Source organism: Pyxicephalus adspersus, chromosome 1 (genome assembly GCF_032062135.1).
Source record: "Pyxicephalus adspersus chromosome 1, UCB_Pads_2.0, whole genome shotgun sequence".
In the NCBI taxonomy this organism is placed as follows: Eukaryota; Metazoa; Chordata; class Amphibia; order Anura; family Pyxicephalidae; genus Pyxicephalus; species Pyxicephalus adspersus.
The window spans coordinates 79,988,006-80,010,118 of NC_092858.1; the positions used below are offsets into that span (position 1 = coordinate 79,988,006).

The following is a 22,113-nucleotide window of genomic DNA, read 5'->3' on the forward strand; positions in this document are numbered from 1 at the left end:
ATTTAGTAGCATAGGTATGGTAGGCTGTGAAAGTACTCAACCTCTTTTGCTTGCTCTCTTTGCTATATTACTCTAAAAATACACAAAATTTTATACCATGGAATAAAGATCCAATGAGCACAATGGTAAACTTTGCTTTGGCAATTACCTAGGTAACAAATGGACTACTGCAGTTTTACCCTTTTTAAACTGTTGCACCCCCTTTGAAATAACCTTGGAGGTCCCCTCTTATACACACAGCTCACATGTGATACATTAGTGTGGTGGTCAGTGGGAAGAGTCACCATTACATAAAGTCAAAAAGTTTAATGGATAAAGCATAGGTCAGAACCCACTTTTCAAGAAGTGATTGGATAGAGGCCCCCTTTGCGTGAACTATACCATAAAAAAAACAATTATTTTATTAAAAGATTTTTAATGGTGTATTTTTCAATACAGTATAATATAATTTAAAACTATATAATAGTGAGATGAGCTTGGTGGCAAGTGGCCAGCTTGTAGTAGCCACCCTGTTAGCTGCTTAGTCCTTGTTTGCAGATTTGACTCTAGGTGGCATTGAATGGTACAGAGTGTCTGCCTCTAAGCAGGTTTCAATGGCGTGAGGAAGGGGTAACTGCAGTGCCACCTTGCTTCCAGATTATGAAAGCAGCATTAAAGTGGTTAGTGTAAATGTATATTTAAGGCACCAAGGAGCACATGCAATTGGCAAAACCCTAGGTACACACCGATCTGACTGACTGCAGTATTGAGCCGCCCATATGTAAATGCTGGGTGATTCAATGAGCCATACCCAGGACTGGATCAAACCGAGGGGGATGAACTGGACAGCACACGGGGAGAGGGATCCCCATGTGTATTGCCCAAGGGGTTGGTGGCTGGTCCTCAATGCCACCCTAATTTTCCTTGAACTTGAAATGCCCCCCCCACACACACATCTTCAGTGCCCCTATTGGCACCCTATAGAGTAAACTTACCTGAGAAGGTATTGAGAGGATTACTAAAACCCTAGCAACCTCTGCAGAAACACTGCACTCTTGGCTTTTGTGGTCCTAAGGACTTTACAGTGAGTGCCATCTTTGGCCACACAACTGCTCAAGCTGGATGAACCATACCATGACATATCCTACCGCTGCAATCAAAAATGCAGTTGCTAGCGTTTTAGACTCTTGACCACCTTCACGATATGGAAAAGGCTCCTAAAACTCACTTTTTATGTGTGCCTTCCTATCTTCCTCTTTTTCTAGTAAGTTAATGCTGGACAACCACAGTCCTAATTTCCCTATCTATTCTACATTCCATGAAAATTGTAACATTTTGGGTAATGGTCCTCTACCTCCTTTATGAAAGTTTGCACTGCATTTCTACCTAATATTTTATTTTATAAGTTTATAGTAGTAACCCTGCTCGCTGTACACAGTGTTTGGTCCTTTCAATGCATTTTTTAAATATTACCTATAACCATATTTTATTTTGGTATTGCAAACACATCTAATTGTGACATAAAGCAATGAAGCAATAAAAAATAAAGTGGGGAAAGGTGGAAGGGGGTAGGTTCTGACTTTTTATTGCTTCATTGCTTTTCTTGGTATGTTTAAACTACAGGTTCATTGTAAGGTCTGCTGCAGGGTTTTTGTTATAGGGTGATAGTGTCAGTGTCATGCAACACATGAAGAAGAATGAATATGTACTGCCCACAGCCTACTTTTGATTTTTTTTTCTTTTTAACTTTTATAAAATGGATAGAGAATAAGAAGGTTGACTTAGATAATTAGGCATTGAGTTGCTCCCAGATCAGCAGATGATGCTTCCTTATATGCTGGTTAAGGGGAGATGTTATAATGTATACCTGGTCATCCACAGCTTACCCTGCATTAACATATGTTTTATACAGATGAGGATATACATAATTAGGAACGAGCAAAAAACAGAGGCCGTTCAATCAACTAAAGCCCCAAGAGCTCTCTGGGCTGTTCAACTGTCAGAGATATCTGTTGTTTCAATAGATAGGGACCTCCCAAACAATTGTTTTTTGATATAGGTATTTCTGTACTCCTTAACTGACCTTCCCATGACCATCGCCCGGTTCCCATGTCTTGTCCAGAACAACCTCATTGTTTGACCCTCATGCAAAGGTGCTGCCTGTATACTTGATGTTTTGTGAGAAACTTGTAAGTCGTTACGCAGCTCCTCTACCACATCAGCTAGTGTTTTCTGTGATTCACAAATACTTCAGAATTAGAGTAATATCGTCTGAAAACAGAAAAGGTGATTCAGAACCTCTGCCTTCAGAGACAGTGGATATGAATGCTGGTGCAGCTGGGTTCACCAAGTAGCAGACCAATCTTTAATTACCGTATATACAGAAATAACCAGCTTCCATGGTCCTCTTTATAGGATTGTCCTTATTTACCATTCTGTTTTTATATGTTGTCTTATATGGAGACTTATTTTGTTCTGTTCAATAACACAATATCACTTTTTATTAGCCCATTAGTTGCAAATGCCAACATTACCAAAGCAAATCACTATTATGTGTAATATATTGAAATTAAAGTTGTTCCTCAGCTCCCATCCTAGGCGAAATGGATGCTATGGCCTCTGGCAGAGTCATTATGGCTGAGCGTCTGGTGTTTTCAATCAGCACTAAGAAAAGAACACGATGAAGACTATACCATGTACAAAGCTAATAAAAGAACTATACAAAAAGGCTTGGATGTTAACACACAGTTGATTGATAAAATCACTTATATACAAGTGACCCACATGTATGTCTAAAACTATTAATTGGCTAAAGGTATCAATGTGTGGATAAATATGTCCGTTTGAATCCTGAGGTGACTGATATAACATCCAAATAGAAAGTAATACATGATTATGGCACTCATATCAGTCAATATATAATTAAAAAAAAGTATAGAATAATACCTCCAGAACAGTGTTTCTCAACCAGAGTTCTGTGGAACCTAGCGTTCCATCAGGGGTTACTGGGGGTTCTGTGAGCAACAGCAATTTGTGCTTCACAGGTCAATTTCCACTGACCAATGATGTTTATGGCTATTTGTATTCTTCCCACTGGCCATCAATGTAAGAGGCATTCTTGCCATTTACCACCACACTAATGCACTGTGAGCTGTGAATATAGTAACTATAGTAGAGGTTCCCTGAAGACATGAAAGTTATTTTAGGGGTTACCCCATGTTAAAAAGGTTGGGAAATACTGGTCTAGACAGTGCATTTTGTCTTGGACAGTGATTGGATATAAGTCTAGTTCAGAAGCGTAAGTCCTTTTAGAAGACCAACAGTGCAGATACTGTAATTACTGTCCATGTTCAATTCTGTTTATGAGATATATGCAAGGCATTCCATTACAAAAACCCAATGTGTCTAGCAGTAGCCAATAGCAGAATATTACACTGAATGCCCCCTTTTTATGAAGCCAGAACTACTGCCATTTATTCTGCATTTTTTTTAAAAAAAAGAATAAATGTTGGAGATGAGACGGATTTTCACTCAAAACACGTACACACAGTTGGTGGATGTTTTTTATAGTCTTAGTACTTAGTGCAGTGGCAATATTACAATGTAGCTGTCTCATGTCTCATTTCCTTAAGGCATTCCCTTGCTGTGTGACAGAATTGACAGAATTCAATGTTTTTAGATCAGTATATCCCCCTATATGCTATAGTATAGGGTGTATGCCAACCCCTAAAGCAGCAAATAAATTAAAGTAAAATTTTAACCCACATCACAATGGGGTATGACTGTAAAGAGGGTTTTTAGGCATACAATAAACTGATTTTTTTATTTCCTGAACACCTTTTTAGACGAATGAAAGCAAAGCAACATATTTTTATTTACAGAGTTCCACTATCTACATACAAAAGAAAGCAAGCATGAAATTTGTGTGTCCGCTTATAAGGGTTTTTGTTTAAGTTCATGTGGAACATTAGGGTAAGTTCTGGTTCCCAATGTGTTTCCCCATTTATCTTTCTAGGGGGAGTCTCTACTCTTGCGGCGAATCGGGCCTTTCTCGTTTACTAAACATGTAAGCGAGAAGGGCCTTGTGATTCGCCATGAGGTTGTGTTCTCGCCGAATGAACGAGGGAAAAAGCAGGGGGCGGGAACAGCAACTATTTCTGGCGGTAATCGCGTCCGGGAGCGAATCAATTGCCCCCAGTATGCACAGCAAGGCCCAGCAGCCAATCAGGAGAGATCTGAGCACAGGCATATATACAGGGAAGGAGGGAGGGGTTAGTCACTCCATCTTGTGTTCTGTGTGATGGATTAAAGCAGGGACAGACGTGGATTGTGACAGGGACAGTTTAGGAGCCTTCTGTATATCTGTATATATATATATATATATATACAGATATTCCAGTTTTTGATGCTAAGTGTTCCTATTTACCAAAGAGGCCTGTTTGGTACAGAAAAATTTCTGTCCTACTATAAAAAAATACAGATATTTGATACCTCTTGCTATTTACCAAAGAAGACAGTTTGGTACATAAAAATTCTGTCTACTATAAATAAATTTATAAAATTTATAAATTTTATAGGCAAAAAATTATTGCCTACTATAAATAAAAGAGGCAAGAGGCATTGCAGCACCTGGTACCCCCACCGTGGGGTGTGGTGGGAAAGCATAGGCCAACCCAGTCCTCTTCCTCCTCCTCCTCCTCCTCTTGCATTACTTCTACCATCACCCCTCTCTTTTCGACACTCCTCCTGAAAAGCAAGCAGCGGAGGACACTGTGGTTAAGCGGACATACCACCGCCAGAGAACTCCTGTCCGGTTTGCAGAGAGAGGTTGAGTTTCTGCTGACGCCCTCCCGGCTCACAAGAGGCAACGTAGTGTGCGACAATGGGGCCAACCTTGTGGCCGTGCTGCGCATGGGCTGCATAACACATGTGCCCTGCTTTGTGCACGTAATGAACCTGGTGGTGCAGAAGTTCCTTCACAGGACTGCGGGACTGAGAAAGGCTCACTCCATCTGCAGCCATGTCCGCTGATCCCCTACTGCCGCCGCGGCTCTTAGCAAGATGCAGTGCCAACAGAGGCTGCCACAGCATAGACTTAATTGTGACACCTTGACTAGATGAAATTCCACCCTGCACATGCTACAGCGTCTGTGTGAGCAAAAGCTAGCCATCCGCCATTACTTGGTCAGCGTGGTGCATGGAGGCAGCAGGGCCCTTGATACAGCCACACAACTGAGCTATTTTACCAGTGACCAGTGGCTGCAGATGGAGACGCTGTGCAAGGTACTGGCCCCCTTTGAGCAGGCCACAAACATTGTGAGTCGGGAGCGGTCAGGCTGGATTGACGTCATACCCATCATCTTTCTGCTTGATAATACTCTGTGTGGCCTGATGGAAAGTGGAGATGGGAGAAGAGGGAAAGAAATGGGGGAGGAGGACGAGGGTGATGTTACACTCCATAGCGCACAGCCAACATCAGGAGGAGCGAGAAGGGACATTAGCCAACATCAGGAGTTTCAAGAGGAGGAGGAAGATGATTATGATGATGATGATGGGGGAGACCATGTTGGGGCTGCTGGACAGGACTCGTCCAACCCGCATTCGTGCTTTCACGCCCCAGGCATTGTGCGGGCGATGGAACAACAGGAACTGCTGCAGCTTGAAGAGGAGGAGGTGGGTGATGAGGAGGAAGATGTTTTGGCATCTACTGAGGGTCAGGAGGAGGAATGAGCCAAGGGAACCCCTCTTTCATATGTGTGTCCACATGTTGCCATGCCTACGGAGGGACCCCCGCATTTGCAGCATAAAAAACCCGGATGGTTAGTGGACAATTATCACCGCTACAAAGACAAAATGTCACAATTTCTACCCAACCTGGCACAAGAGAAAGAAAAGGTGGCCTGCCTGAGCAGACTACTATGCGACCGGCTGTGTGAGGAGTTCCAAGCACCATATTCCACAAAGGGAGCTCAGGCGGACACTGCCTCCACTGTATCCTGTAGCGGCAGCAGCAGTAGTGGCAGCAGGCCGCACACATCCAAAAGTGTAGGCCAAGGCAGGGGGGATTTTCTGGATGCCTGGCAAAACCTGATGTGCCACCTCAAACAAGTGAAGTGCGGGGGCATAACTATCAAGAACGGATGAAGCGCATGGTGCACGATTTCGTTGGCTCTTTTCTGGCATCCAATGTTCTGTCCGAAAGAACCTTCAGTCCTGCTGGCGGAGTGGTCACAGACAACCAATCAAGACTGTCGCCGGAAAATGTCAATCGCCTCACCTTTTTGAAAATGAACGAAAGGTGGGTTACTAGCAACTATCATACCCCCACTGCAGATGTTACTGATTGACTGACAAAAGGACTCACTGTCCAACCAAGATGCCTATGTGAACCCACACTGCTCCTGTGCTAAGTCTGTGGTTGCCTATCACCAACACCCTGTTGGCCACCAGGGGTGGGATTCATGACCAATGTCATGCTTGCCATTGTGCCAGCTAGCAATATACTTTAAATTTCTGCTGCTTCCGGGAGGCCAACAAACTACAGATGAAAACCCCGGTACTGCTACACTGATAGGTACCATTGCCTTTGCCTAATTTTTCAGCTAAGTTTTGTAAGATTGAGGGTTGGCATTCATGTCATCCACTTCATGATGCAAACTAGCAATATCGTCTACCTTCCTAACACTTCCGGAACCACAGACCACAGCAACAGTGCTGGCTCACAAAACATCTTGGTCTGGCCCTTCTACGTTTAATCACATATTTCAGATGTTTGTATTACGCACTTCTGGGTGGCATTGACGGTGGACTACACCCAGCTCCAAATGCCAGTTACCAATGAGGTCCATGCTCAATCTCAGGGCCCACTGCCTCCTCCTGGTGCTACTGCCGCTTGTCAGTACTTCATTCAGTAAAATTGTACACTTCTGGGTGGCATTGACAATGCACTACACCCAGCTCTAGATGCCAGTTACCAATGCGATCCATGCTCAATCTCAGGGCCCACCGCCTCCTCCTGCTGCTGCCGCCGCCTGTCAGTACTCCATTCAGTAAAATTGTACACTTCTGGGTGGCATTGATAATGCACTACATCCAGCTCTAAATGCCAGTTATCAATGCGGTCCCCGCTTCGTCTCAGGGCCCACCTCCTCCTTCTCCTGCTGCTGTTGCTGCCTGTCAGTACTCCATTCAGTAAAATTGTACACTTCTGGGTGGCATTGACAATGCACTACACCCAGCTCTGGATGCCAGTTACCTAAGCGGTCCACGCTCAATCTCAGGGCCCACCACCTCCTCCTGCTGCTGCTGCCCCCTGTCAGTACTCTATTCAGTAAAATTGTACACTTCTGGGTGGCATTGATGATGCACTGCAACCAGCTCTAGATGCCAGTTACCAATACGGTCCGCGCTCCGTCTCAGGGCCCACCGCCTCCTCCTGCTGCTGCGGCCTGTCAGTACTCCATTGACTAAAATTGTAATACACACTTCTGGGTGGCATTGATGATGCACTGCACCCAGCTCTAGATGCCAGTTACCAATGCGATCCCGGCTCCTTCTCAGGGGCCACAGCCTTCTCCTCCTGCTGTTGCTGCTGCCGCCTGCCAGTACTCCATTCACAAAAATTGTTTTACACACTTCTGTGTGGCATTGACTATGCACTACACCCAGCTCTAGATGTCAGTTGTGTAGACGATAGACTTGTAGTGTGACAGGGACAGTGTAGGAGCCTTCTTAGTTCATTGTTAGCTGCATAGTTCAATGTTTTTTTAGGGCATTTTCTTTTACATGAGCTACTAGCTAGTCAGTTTTTTTAAATTGTCAGCAGTCAGCACATTTAGTGCAAGTTATATTGTGTGTGTAACACTCTTAGGTGCTGTTCACTGATTGCACATGCACTAAAGGTACAATTGTGGTTGCTGCTACTTGTAGTGCCATGCATAGCTAGTCAGTTTCGTTAAATTGTCAGCAGTCAGCACATTTAGTGTAATCTACATTGTGCATTATTGAAGACACTGTTAGTCATCTTTTTTTCACACTGTACATTCACTAAAGCTAAATAAAATCAATTCCTATTACCAAAGAAAACGTTTTGGTACAGTTACCTTTTTGGCCTACTGTAAAATAAATACAGATATTTTAGTGTTTGATACCTGTTCCTATTTACCAAAAAAGACCGTTTGGTAAGGTTAAGGTTTGGTAAGGTTAAATTTCTGACAATGGACTACACCCAGCTCTAGTTGCCAGTTACCAATGCGGACGCCGCTCCTTTTCAGGGCCCACCCCCTCCTCTTCCTGCTGTTGCTGCCCCCTGTCAGTACTCCATTCACTAAAATTGTATTACACACTTCTGGGTGGCATTGACGATGCACTACACCCAGCTCTCCATGACACTTACCATCACACTTACCAAATCCTAATTCTGCCTAATGTCACTGCGCTACTTGTCCAGAACTTTATGGGTGGCATTCCTAACAGGTCATTTAGGTCATGAAGCCAGCTAGCAATCTGTCTCCTGCTGTTTTGATGGCAGAGACTGGTGCTAGTGGGTTGAGTTCACACATAGCGCCACCCTTTCTCAATGTCCTAATGTTTATGCTGCCTTCTGTACGCTGGCCATCACGCAAAAATCATATTTGCCTGCCATTTTATGGAAAACCACAAGGTCTCTTGGAACTTTTGTATACCTAGCAATATATATAACTAGCAAATTTGGTGATTCTAACATGTATAGGGGCTTTGCTATTAATGTTTAAAGTCTGCCCATTTACTTAATTGGAATTCGCAAAATCAGTTCCCTGAAATTTTGCGGACCCATCGGAAGTTCAAGGAAATTTTCGTGAGACTGTCAGAGGCCTTCTCACTCAACCCTAGTCTCTACATGTGCAGTCAATGGGCCTGATTTATTAAAGCTCTCCAAGACTGGAGAGAATACCCTTTCATCAGTGAAGCTGGGTGATCCAGCAAACATGGAATGGATCTGGTCCAGGACAGAAAGCATTTACTAACAAATAGCAAATAACTTTTTAGAAATCCATTCCAGGTTTTCTGGATCACCTGGCTTCACTAATGAAAGTGTATTCCCTCAGGCCCATTGGGTTTAACTCTTACCTGCTTTGGAGTATCTCCATCTATCACCACCTTGGGAATATCGTTGAGACCATCTCCTATTAATAGAGTCATGGTACTCATTGAGTCTATGCAAGTAAGAAGTTAGCATTGGGACATAGCAAAGCAAAAGAATTTCTGTGTGCCCCACTACTCACAGTAACTAATTAGGTAATTTCTTCAGATAAAACTTAAAAATTTTGTATGGATATGTATTATTTAATATTTGGATCCAGCTGGTGGTACATTTATGACTAATCTGCAGCTCATGGTGTGCTTCCTTTTGGGTTCTTTTTTCCATTTATACAGTGTTGGCTGTGAGCTGCGAGATGTTCTACATATGTATGTCTTTCCTCCTCTGATGTATCTTTGCTGGTCACTGAAAAAAAATCATGTTAAAGGTAGTCACCATCCTCTGGGCTCCCAAATTGCCACAGCGGCATTTTTTTTCCAAAATAGGTATTTATCAGTTTTTGTGTGCCACAATTATGCACCGTCCCCAATTTCTAAACTTCCATGTATGCCAAGTGCCTTACCTTTTTTGATGGAAGGCCCATCACACCCTCCACTAAAAGACACCAGTGGCCTTGTGGGATTGTAAGTTTTCAAGTCATGTATGACTCTAAAAAAAAGTTTCTCCTTCAACACACTAGCAACCCACCATGATGCCTTAAGGCAGCCAAGGGGATCTGTACTGCTAAATAAAAAAAAAAAAATCAATGGAGCACACTAGTGGTAGTGGTTGTAGTGGTAAAACCAGAATAGATAAAGCCATAGTGGACATCATGCCAAGCTGTTTTTACCCATGGCTGGAGGACAAAAAACCCAGACCTACTCTACTCTGTAGGGGGTGGATACCAATTTCTTTTCTTAAATCCTACTTCACAAACAAAATATTTTGTAGTGTGTGGGGGCGCAAACATACGGGCAAATATTGGCAGAGTTCAATATGGAGGTATTCACTATTAAGATTCCTATTTCCTATATAAATCGTCAGTCATGTTTTATGTATTTTGTAACTGGACAGTAAAGGTCAATAGTTTATTCTTTTGGTCCACTTTAAAATATTTTGAACCAATTTAATATTACAATTGGCATTGTTTTTTACAGTGCTATTTTCTTTACTATAATACTATTGTCAATAAACTATTTAATTAAAAAAAATGTCCAATCTGCTCTTAATTATTTTACCTGTTATCTGATATCAGTCATTTAGGAGAAATATACATTTGCCCAAGGAGTAATAAAATGCATAGCTTGCTTACACATTTTTAAAATTGGCAGATGCACACACTGTTCATTGTAGCAGACCTCTTAGCAGGATGTCATGCATTGATTGTTGTAGAGCTTCTGTCCCTCCTCCAGGAGTCCTTCTGATGGTGCCAAGCAACAAACACAACACTGGAGCTGTACAGAAACACTTGTTCAGTGCTGCTGTTCATAAACACTGGGAGACACCAGGTAAGTGCATTGCACCTTCTGTATAATGTCACCACTGCCTAACATAAACCCATTTGATCCTTCTGCACTGATACAAACTGCATCAATTTTCTCAGGTGCTTTAATTTATGCAACTTTTTTTGTGATGTTTAAAGTCAGTTATGTATTATATAAACTGTTGCAAGCTGATTTATAGTAACAGTTCATGTTAAAGTTTTTTTAAATTCACATTTTCATAAAATAAAATCTACATTATTTCTGCCTTTTTTATTTGGGACTCATTCCTTGTTTTTATCATTATTTCCAGTACCATTGTAATACTAAGGTGTACTAAAAGTGACAAGATCTATATGTATTGATTCCATGCCCAACTGATAAGGAACAGAGTTCACAGGCATTGCATTTCAATTCTGTTAGGAACTTTTGTATACCTACAGGACCTTAAAATTTAATTTTAGATTTTAGTCTCCTGTAATAAAAATTGCTTTTAAATAGGATTTTTTAAATTATGATTTTGTTTTCAATGTTCAGTGTTATTATTCTTTTATAGTCGAATAGGTTGGTATTTTTTGTTTTTAAATATAAATATCCCTTTTCAAAAAGGGTTTTCAATTTCTAACTGTAAAGTTGTAAATGGAGTAACCCACAGCAAAAATTTAAATTCATCTTCTCTTGGTATTGTTACAGCAAAGCGAATTTGAATTGACTTTGTACATAAACATTAGTCCTTACTGAGAGCACTTTACTGTTAAGGCTGAGAGTGCTAAACATGAATAACTGCTGTGTTTGGATGAATTACCATTTCTAAATTTAAATGCAATAATATTAAAGAAAAATCTGATGTGTTGTTCCATAAACATTTTGTGTTTCTAGTACTTATATGCTCAGATTCATAAATATAAATGCAATATAAGGATCCAGAGGTTGTGTGATTGCAGGTAGACATTAAGTTCTTCCTATTGTTACCATAACAAGGAGTTTTAAACAGCCTCAAGGCAGGAGAGCCATCACATTACCAGAACTCTAATGATCAGAGCTGGAGTTAACAGAAAATACTTGAGTGGAATCAAAATGTGTACACAGTTTATCAGCCTTTCAAAGAAAGTTACCTAACTACTGTTAAGTAAACAAAAGAAATCCCCCCTGCTGATCCAAATGCAAAATGTGCATGTGTGGTTACAATATGGGAATGGTGCCAGCATTGATTTCCTATTATACACACAGCCTATGTTGGTTTGTTGATCACAACAAGCAACAAATGTGTTACTTGTTATTTTCATGTAAACTCTATACTATACATACACACCACCAGAAAACTGCTTTCGCTAGACTTACAGTGAAGGTGACATATTTTAGCAGAATAGAGAGCTTGGCTAGCACAATTTAGAGAGCTGTGCATTTAGCAAAGGATTTGTGTGTGTTCACAACATACATACCTGTTTTCCTGGACTGACTATTGTGACAGTTCCAACAACTACATCAGATTTATCATTGTACAATATTTTCCTTAAAATACTGGAAGGCAAAAGCTGGTTTGGTATTGGTCCAGCTTGAGCAGGGAATATCCAAACTAATATTGTAGTCTCACACTTGCATTTGTTGCTACCTAAAATTATCATTTGTAATCATTTTGGAGGACAGTTTGGAAATCATGACTGCATGGACAGTCTGATCATTTTTTTGGCCACCAGTCTGCTCTGTTCTATGGAGAGGTGAGGGTGGGCATCTTTTCTGCGTTGTTAGATGTAGTGGTCAATTTCAGACAGTGGATATTAATATTAACTAGTATTGATATAGCGCCGGTCCATAGTCCATAGTCATTTCACTAACTGTCCCTCAAGGGGGCTCACAATCTAATGTCTCTATCATAGTCATATGTCATTACCACAGTCTAGGCCAATTTGGGGGAAGCCAATTAACTTAACTGCATGTTTTTTTTAATGTGGAAAGAAACCAAAGTACCTGGGGGAAACCCATGCAAACACAAAAAGAACATACAAACTGCATGCAGATAGTATGCGAACCTGGCACGTAACGATACAAAGGCCAGACTACCAACCTCTGAGCCACTGTGCCGCCCAGGTTTAGTTATCCTACATGGTGGATCACTTTGGCTAGGTTCAGACTTGCATCAGAAAAAATCATTCCTATATGGCTCCTGACAGCTAGCAACTTGTCAGTCACTTAGCTGCATATTTTAAAATGAGCAGTACTAAATTACTGTCATTACATTACTGTCCCCATTCCTTCTGTATGGGTTTCAGCTGGTAAGATCTTAACATAGCTATATGCCTCCCTTGATTATCCGGCAGGCCACCTGTAAACATTCTGGATTTACACCAGTAACAGTTATTTCCCTGGAAACAAATATTTTAAAGATTTAAAGTGTACACTGACCCTTAAAACAATCTTGCTGTTCCTGTTTTGTGCTGCCTCTGTTCCTTGGCAGGAAATATTCTAGTGCTACCAATTGTAACACCTGCTATCTGTGTGTCATCATTTGTGGACCCTCAAGTCCTAGTGTGCTGACATTTGTTTCATAATGTTTGTTCCTTTCTCTGTGGAAATGCCCCATCTTAACATATGCTGTTATAAATGATCCACTGATACATCCACCTTGGATATAGTATAGAAAAGTTTTGTAATCAGTCATAATCCATCCATTCAAACCAATCTTCTTCTCCTTATAAATAATAATTGACCTTCTTCTGCATATTTATGTAACTGACTAGCATTTATAAACTTCTACATTAATACATAAAGTATATTGTTAATTGTTTCTCTCCAGGAATTGTAAAGATGGACGAGGTACTTAATTAGCTTGAAGTAAGGATTACATCTTCTTTGAGACCCAGAGCAGAAGAAATTAAACATCTACTTTTGGATCATACTTACAGGTAAAACCAGATATTTATGGACTTTATTAAGCTTTTAAATATAATGCACAGTAATAATAAAAACCAATGAGATGTTTACAATATTTGTAATGATTAAAGTAGGACTATACTCAAAAATTGGGGACTGCTATGGTATAAAGAAAATGTAGAAATTGTGCCCAAGCAGTGACTTGCAAATTCCAGAAATTTTTTTAGTTCATTGTATGTAAATGTGCCTAGGCACTAATGAAAGTCATAGCTGTACACCTGAGATCTAAGGCACTGCTGTCTCTGACTTCTTGTTTCAGGAGGTAGAGAATTAGGATTTGGTTATGTCATTTCTGTTCTGCTTGCTGGAGGCTCTGACATGAGGAAGCAAAGCTCTGTCTTTACATAGATGGTTACCTCCACACAGAGACAAAATGCAGACCAATGGGGAAAAGATCTGCTGCGGGGAGACCTAGGGGTGACTAGGCTTTTGCCCACTTTATTTTTAGGCACAGTTTTCAGGGTTCAGTTTCTCTTTAAGTTATATAATTCAGATGATCTTGACTTGTCGTTTAGAAGAATTGCTTTGTGTCCTTTACACCATACCAAAAGTGTAAATGTTTTCTAATCCGACATCAGGTCAGAAAGAGGGTTGAAAAACCTTACGGGCTCTAATTCAGTGCAGTATATATCTAATCTCAGAAAACAGTGGTGACAATTTAATATTCATAATCCCAACATTGATTAAAAATGGGCATTGTGTTTTTTGCTTGTGTATTCCTGTATTGCCCATTTATACAGCACACAGTGTTTTGTATTAACTTTATATATACAATACATATTCTGTTTTCGAATTCTTGGCAAAAAAACTAATTGCACAGGTAAAATACATTTTTTTTTCTTTTAGCAAGCAAAGTAGCAAACCAAAGGACAGTAGTGAGCAGTTTAGTGCTGCCTGCTGTAAAATGTAGAGATGGTTCATTAGGGCTGTTCCTACCTAATGTCTGAACAAACCCTTAGTATTTCCTGTTGCATTGATCAGGTGTCACCACTTTGGCTTTGCTGCTTCATATATCACATTAATGATGATGATGATTTTAGTCTTCTGACTAGAGAATAAAGCTTTATTGTCACCCGTATCTGATTAGAAAGGTGATCCAGGAAGAAGAAAAGCTAATTATTTAAACACAGTAACTCATAATAATAACTGTAATAAAAGTGAATAATATTAACATAATAATCAACATACTAATTAACTAATTTTTGATTGTTTGCAGAGAGTGACTGCACTTTGCACCATTTCCTTGTACTTCCTTGTTGAATACAAAAGTGTATGAACAGTTTAGCATAATGAACTATGAACCTTATAAGAAATAAATGAACTTAAGACTGAACATTGTTCCTCAACTGAATTGCTCTTCATTTTATTTTTAGATCATGCATCTCTGAATTTTTAAAGAATGAAGATGTACACACCATATATATTTACTTTAAACTTGACAAAGCATCCTTAGCAGCCACTTTGTCACCACCCCCTGTCTTACAGAACAAATGTGTATGCTTTTTGAAACTGGGGACTGCAATCAAACTTACAGCAGAAAATATAGGTACAGCTATTTAGTAATGTTATAATGCTTGCCATGATGATGTGTATAGATGAGAAAAGAAAAATGCTGATGATCACTGGACTGTTGGAATATCCAATTTTGTAATATACAACAACTTATGGGATAATATTACCTGAATTGTGTTGCAAACATACACTTTGTTAAAGGGTATATTCCTGCACTGCTATGAGCCTCATGATCATATTTTATTCAGGGTTGCCGACCTTACTTTTTTTTTTTTTTTTATGGCCAAGAGGCCATAACACCCAGATTTGTTTAAACACGTGTGGAATGTGCTTACAAAATGGGTAAAAATTGTGGGCATGGTCATTTGTTTCACATTTTATTAGCCTTGCCTAAGAGCCACAGCAGAGCCCAGTAATGAATGATAAAACAGTACATTATTCATGGAGCTGCCACATATATCACTTATATACACATACATCTACATAATATTAAATTGTTCCAATTAGCTCAGCTTAATTGTAGGTCATGCAGCCTCTGATGAGATCATTGTATTTCTTGTTGATACCTTAGGTACCCCATGCCATCCCTGCAGTTCTAGCTTTGTGCACTGTTTTTATTTATACTTTAATGCCACATTAGAACAGAAAATGAAAGCAAAGCTATCTACAGCCCATATATACTGTATAACACCACTTTTTTTAACGGGTACATAAAAAAAGTCACAGACCCCATGGATATATATACAATTTTTGAGACAGTCCATAAACTTTGCATGGTTGGCAAAACTGTTGAGAGCATCAAAACGGATTTTAACATGTGTTGAAATTTAGTTTTTTACTTACTGAAATAAAAGAAATATACTAAAATAGAACATAAATGTGAAATATTGCAGTTTACCAGACCTCAAACTAGAGTGTAGTTTTCTTTTTAGATTAGGTATGCCTTCTGCTACTACAGAAAAAAACCTGTTGGTCCTGCAAGCACTGCAGCGTTCTATGAGCTTAACTGAAATCCCAAACAATGGTATCAGCTTGCTTAGCTATTTGTGTATAATATAAGAGATTTCCCCTATGTTACCTAGTAGGATTTGCAATACTACACTTTCCTGAATCTGAAATTGCGTTATTGGTAGAATGGCCAGGTAAAAAGGCAGTAAAAAGAAAACCACACCTGCAATATATCACAATACTGTTGTGGGGTTTAAATGGACTTTAGGTGCCCCAACATCGTGTCTGTGATACTTTAAAATGATGTGATTTTATTGTTACTAACCCTATCTGTTTCACCCTTAGCTGATCATGTGATCTCTGTAGACTGTGACAGACTCCCATTAAAGTATTTTGATAATCTTCTTCACCAAGTCTACTTGCCACTTTTGAGTAATAACAATGCCACAGGTGGAACATACAGCAATGACAAGATCACTGATATTTTACATAAGCTAACTGGGAGCCTGGAAGTCATTGAAGGCTATACACAGGTAAGTTATGGTCCTTCAGAAATGGAAATAACACTTTAGATACAAGGAATATGCTTTTTTAAAGTTTATGAACAATACAAATAAGAGACAAGAACAAACCAGTGCATGTTTATTGGAAAATATTCATGCAGACATATGCTTAAATATTAATGACTATGCATACAGCCTTTTTTAGAATATAGAGAGAACAGGAAATGATTAGAACTGCTAGGGAGAGTGACACTCTTTATTAGTCCGATTTTACAGCTATCAGCTTTTACATTAGTAACTATTGTCTAAGAGGGGTATTCATTCTTTTTTCTGTTGTCCTCCTGGGAAAAAAGTCAAGAAATATCACACAGGCACATACATTATAAAATAACCTGACAGCAGTCCTTACACTATTAAAAAAAAAACTTAGATGTTTAAAATGATAGGGTAGTGCAATACAAGTGGCAAATATACCTGTATAATTCAAAAATAAAATTGATAATTTCAGAATTACTTCATTCTTCCATAGACCAGACGATTAGCTTAAAATGCATCCCCTGAGTTAAACTCCCTTTGATCTGACAAAATGTTTTAGTATTTTATTTACTTGTATTTATATAGTACCAACACATTATGCAGCGCTTTACAAAGTCCATAGTCATGTCACTAACTGTCCCCCAAAGGGGCTCACAATGTATTGTCCCTGTCACCCTCATATGTCATTAACACAGTCCAAGGTCAATTTTGAGGGAAAGCCAATTACTACTCCTTGCGCAGATTTGAACCTGAGACCTAGTGGTGCAAAGGTTAGGGTGCTAGCCACTGAACCAACTGTGCTGCCCGATAGCATTTTATTATTAGTGGTGAAACCAATTATTAATTGGTTAAAGGAGGTATAAGTACTCGCTATACTTTTTTAAAATTTTACAGGCCTTGCCAAAAACATAAACAGGCCTTGATAAAATCATAACACACATATCTGATCACTGAATAGAAACAAACATAACTTTTTTGTTTTAATTAAAGGGCTCTATTGTACTTCCAATTCCCTCCCTTGAATTACTGAAAAACACCTCACTATTCAACAAGCATGGAGCTTGGATACATATTATGGAAACCACAGTCATTGGTTGGATAAAGCAAATCAAGGTGAGAACCATAAAAATGTCTCCATTTGAAAACATGAGAACAATAACACGAGAACAATAAGAATGCCTCAATTTTAGTGCAATATTGTAATGGAATATGACTTTTTTTTTCTAAAACATCACTGCAGCTTCCATGCCCTAGCTAAGGTCTTGATTCAGGAAGCTGCAGCAAAATAGTTGAAATAGTTGAAAAGGAAATTAAAGTAAATTTGTGATTAGTCTATGCAGGTTACTTAAATAATGCTATCATCAGATACCCATCCCAGTCCTTCTGGGTATGGAAGATAATGGAACTCACACCACATTCTTTGAAGTGGCAGTAGTGGTGCTTGACTGCTTAAATACCCATTGTGAGCATACTGATTCTATGCCTTGAGAAAGCTCAAAGGGACAACTTGAAGCTTACCTACGGCTAGCTATTTTCTCATTTTATTAGTAAGCAGATTGGCAGGGGGTGTGAAGAAATAATACACATAACATGGGGTCTACATTTACGTGACATGTTGTTTTGCTTTGCCCAGCATGGGTGAAGCATAGATTTTCTTCAAGTTGTTATTTCATTTATTCACTCATATCATTTTTCTCTTCAGGCTGTTCTTAAACATGAACCTCTTGCTGAGATTAAAACCAAGGGTGTAATGGCAGGAATTTATCAGGAAAAGGAGATGTGGGAAATACATATTTACAATCTGGAATCTATTAGCCAACAGTTAAACTCCACTGAAGCCACAGAGATTGTCTACCATCTGGAGCAGTCAAAAAGCATGTATGGTATTTCCATTAATGCAGTAACAGATGATGTACAAAAGGTGAGACAATGAAAATGAATGCGCTGAGTATTATTAATTACTGTACACATAACAAGCTTGCTTTATACAAGGGACATATTAAAAGGAGTACACAGCAGAGTAATCAGAGGGGCTTTACTCATTAATGTCCAACTACATGATAGGGCCGGGAAAGTGACTTAGTTTCTTAACTGCAGTAGACCAAAGCTTTACTGACGTACTATGCACAGTGTGCAAAAGTGTGATTTGGTAATTGGTGATAAAGTTGGTTGTTCTCTTATAACATGGTTTACTGTACACACCATTTCACATAAATAATACATTTACATATGTCATTTAGCATGACACATGTTATAGTTTTACATTCTTCTAACATTGACTTTTGAAGCTCTCTGCATTTGGTTATCTAGCATATCAAAGACACCAGGAAAGCCAATAGTGAACACAATCCCCTGCAAAAGAACACGTGCCTAAGCTGGCAGTATATACATTTATAATGTCCAGCCAATGTCAAAATAACCCAACATAGATTGTAATTTTTTTCTACTCCAATGTTAAAGTTAAACTAAAATGCTTAGGAATCTGGGAGAGCTTTTTCCATAAAGCAAATATATTGAGGATGTTTGCACATTATGGCATGCCCACTTTGTGAATTCCCTTCTCCTGCAACGCTTCAACCATGGTCACCCTTGTGACTGGCGCTTTCATCTTCACCAAGTCTTCTTCAAATTGCAAAGTACGGAACAGCATAGTTCTCTTTGCTTCCTGGAATAGGGACTACAAAACCGTTTGCACTCTTGTCTAATGAATTATGTAAAATGTACATATGGATAAATAAATAAGTAAGTAAAATGAGTTTTATTGAATTAATTGCATATCCATTCTTTATTATTAGGCACAGCTTCAAGCAAAGGAAAACTTGACATTCTTAAAGACATTGGTTAAGTGCTATGATCAGCTAAAATCAGCCAGCTCTCCCTCAGAAAAGCAGAAGTGTTTTTTTCAAATGCTGCACCATTTGTTTTTTGTTTGGAAGCATTGCAGGTAAAAATATTTTACAGAAGTGGTAGGGGTGATACAAAGAAAGTATGTGGTAAGCAAATATATTACTTATAACAAGGAAGATAAAATGCATGAGAGGTTAGACAGGTGTACACTATGAGTTTTTTATTTAATAAATTTCCATTGTAAAGGTAATACATATAACTTACCCTTATCAACAGGACTGCTTTAAGATTTTGCCCTGTTCAGTTGTGGGTTTAGTTGAAATTTAAATTGGGAAGCAGGGCCAGGTTCAGATCAGTGTCTGCACATTTGACAGTTGGCTGCAGTGAGCCATACAATACCTCTTATTCCTGCCCTATTCATTCTGCTGGGGGAGAAACTACCACTGCCCCCCCCACCAGGGCAGTGGTTTACTGACATAAGGAGCCTGTAACCACAATGTAACCTCACCCACCATCTGAAAATAGCCTTAGTATTCTGAGCACTGCTCATGTGTTGAAAAAATGTGAAAGTTATTTAAATGTTCATCTTTCATTTATATAGATTTTTTTACAAATCCATTAAAGATAACTAGTTTTGTCCAATGTATTTTTTTCTCCTTAGGTATTATCATCAACGCAAAGTATTTGTAAACCTTCTTAGACTAATGTCCAATGAAGTGGTTCAGATAGCTTGTGGTCTACTAGGAAATGAGTTGTTGCAAAATTCCCAGGTAATTGTTTTTATTTTTTTTATATGTTCGGTGAGTCCAGCAACAGAAAATTTCCATTCATAGAAAACCTGGCTGATCCATAGTAAAGCAAAACACCATTTTAAAGGATTATACCATTTGTTTTACCAGAAAAATTGTGTAGTCACCATCTTGGGATCAGTATTTTCTACTTTAGAAGTGTAGGTAGACTTGGATAAAGTTGTTCTATATAAAAGCATCCAGTCCTTTTTTGAAACAATCTATTGTACTGGTTAAAGCCCTGCTGTGTGAAATAAGCACACATTTTTGCAACTCCTTTTTTTTTAAGAACTAAAACACCTTTTTGTCCTGTTGCAAGAGATACCTTCTACCTAGTTATAATAGTTATAATATGTTATAGTTATATATGTTATTTTTTACTGGTGATGTCAGAAAAAAATGTATTTTTAAATTTATTTACAAAGGCAGACATTTAACTTATAACAGACATTATAATTAATTATTAGTTGTTTTAAAAAGCTGTATCTACACCATATATATTTATATATAATATTGTTTCCTGCTGTTTGAGATATTACATTACAATAAGTATTTATAAAACTCCAGGAGTAAAAGCTTGAAACATTGCATCCTTGCGAGACATAGAATAAAAGCATTTTTATGTACAGTTTCCAAACTATAAAGATACTGCAAATAAACCTGAATTACGGTACCCACTATAGTAAGTACTTTAATCATACTTAGGGATCCAGTAAATCTGTTTTTACCCAAGAAATACAGAAATACATTTTTCCAAATAAAGCCAATTATAAAAAATGTGTAATTACTGGTTGCATATTTTGTGCATCTTGTGCACCTAGTGTTTAGTCATCACATTTAAAAATAATCAATACATTCTAAAAACCCGAACTAATAAAATCACATATCAGAAAGTGGGATTATTGTGAAAGCCATATCTATTTTTGGCAATTCTAAGTAATGTTTGCCTTTTGAGCATTTAGTAGGGTGTTACAGTTTGATTGCTTATTTAATTAGATTTAGTGTCTAAATAGTGACATTATTTCTATAATCTCTACCTAAGTATAATATTCAAAAAATGGAGTAGGTATTTCATTATAGGCATGGAGTTCCTATTGCCAACAGTCAGCCTCCTATTATATTCTATCTATCTATTATTATCTATTATTTTGATAACTATTCTGACAATATATGTTGTTATTTTGTTAATAATAAATATGTTTTAATAAAAATATATTTTATTCCTTGTTTATATTACAGGCTTACAGTTTGCTGAAGGAAGCTTTAAAAATTTGTGCAACCTTTCGTGGAAATTACCTTGATATGAAAATTAAAGCTAATGAGTTCAACACGATGAAGATGGAGGAAAATGAAAGCCTAACTAAGTAATTATTACTTATATAACTCATATTACACTATTTTGTCAATCAAGACTGAACTACAGTTATCAGTAGCAGGTGTCTCTGTATTCTTGGTGGTCTGGAAAATTGCAGATTAGCACTAAAGGTATAAATGTCTGGCCTTATGAAGACTAGCAGCCTTGCTGTATTTCACTTGAGAAAAGACAAACGCTGTAGATAGTAAATTAATTCTGGTCTAATGGAATTGAGAACATTAATTTAAAAAGATCAAGTCAAATGTACTGAAATGCCTAGATAAAACCATTTAGCACTATACTTAATTTTAATATTACTAATATAGCTAATATCCCGTCTAAAATATACTATTTGAAAAGCTTTGACCTGGCAACTGCCCTCTCCATTACAGGAAATTGGCTGGCAGCCCACAGGAAGGTTCTGTTACATAGAAATAAAGTTCTTTTTTTCATTTCTTACGCTGCATACACTCACCCAATTATTGTTACTGAAAATGATCTTTCATGATCATTTCCAGTGACAAAGGAGTGACAGATGAATGAGCGAGCGCTGTACACATTGTTTTGTTTTATGGAAAGGGGAGGGGGAGAATGAGTGTGTGGCACCCTACTGTGCTCTTCTCCCTTTATGTGTATTGCAGTCATTCATCGTTGGTTGCTCATGGATCCGTTAGGA

General features: G+C 38.5%; 1 protein-coding gene across 1 annotated transcript in view; it reads left to right on the top strand.

The window, feature by feature from the left end:
* The first annotated feature begins 13,323 nt into the window (after window positions 1–13,323).
* Window positions 13,324–22,113, top strand: part of LOC140326798 (uncharacterized) — a 222,399-nt gene continuing 213,609 nt past the window's right edge. Inside the window, 8 exon segments of the mRNA XM_072405754.1 lie at window positions 13,324–13,421; window positions 14,823–14,995; window positions 16,255–16,442; window positions 17,439–17,561; window positions 18,151–18,369; window positions 19,244–19,392; window positions 19,957–20,065; window positions 21,323–21,447. Of these exon segments, the coding sequence (XP_072261855.1) occupies window positions 13,324–13,421; window positions 14,823–14,995; window positions 16,255–16,442; window positions 17,439–17,561; window positions 18,151–18,369; window positions 19,244–19,392; window positions 19,957–20,065; window positions 21,323–21,447 (1,184 nt within the window).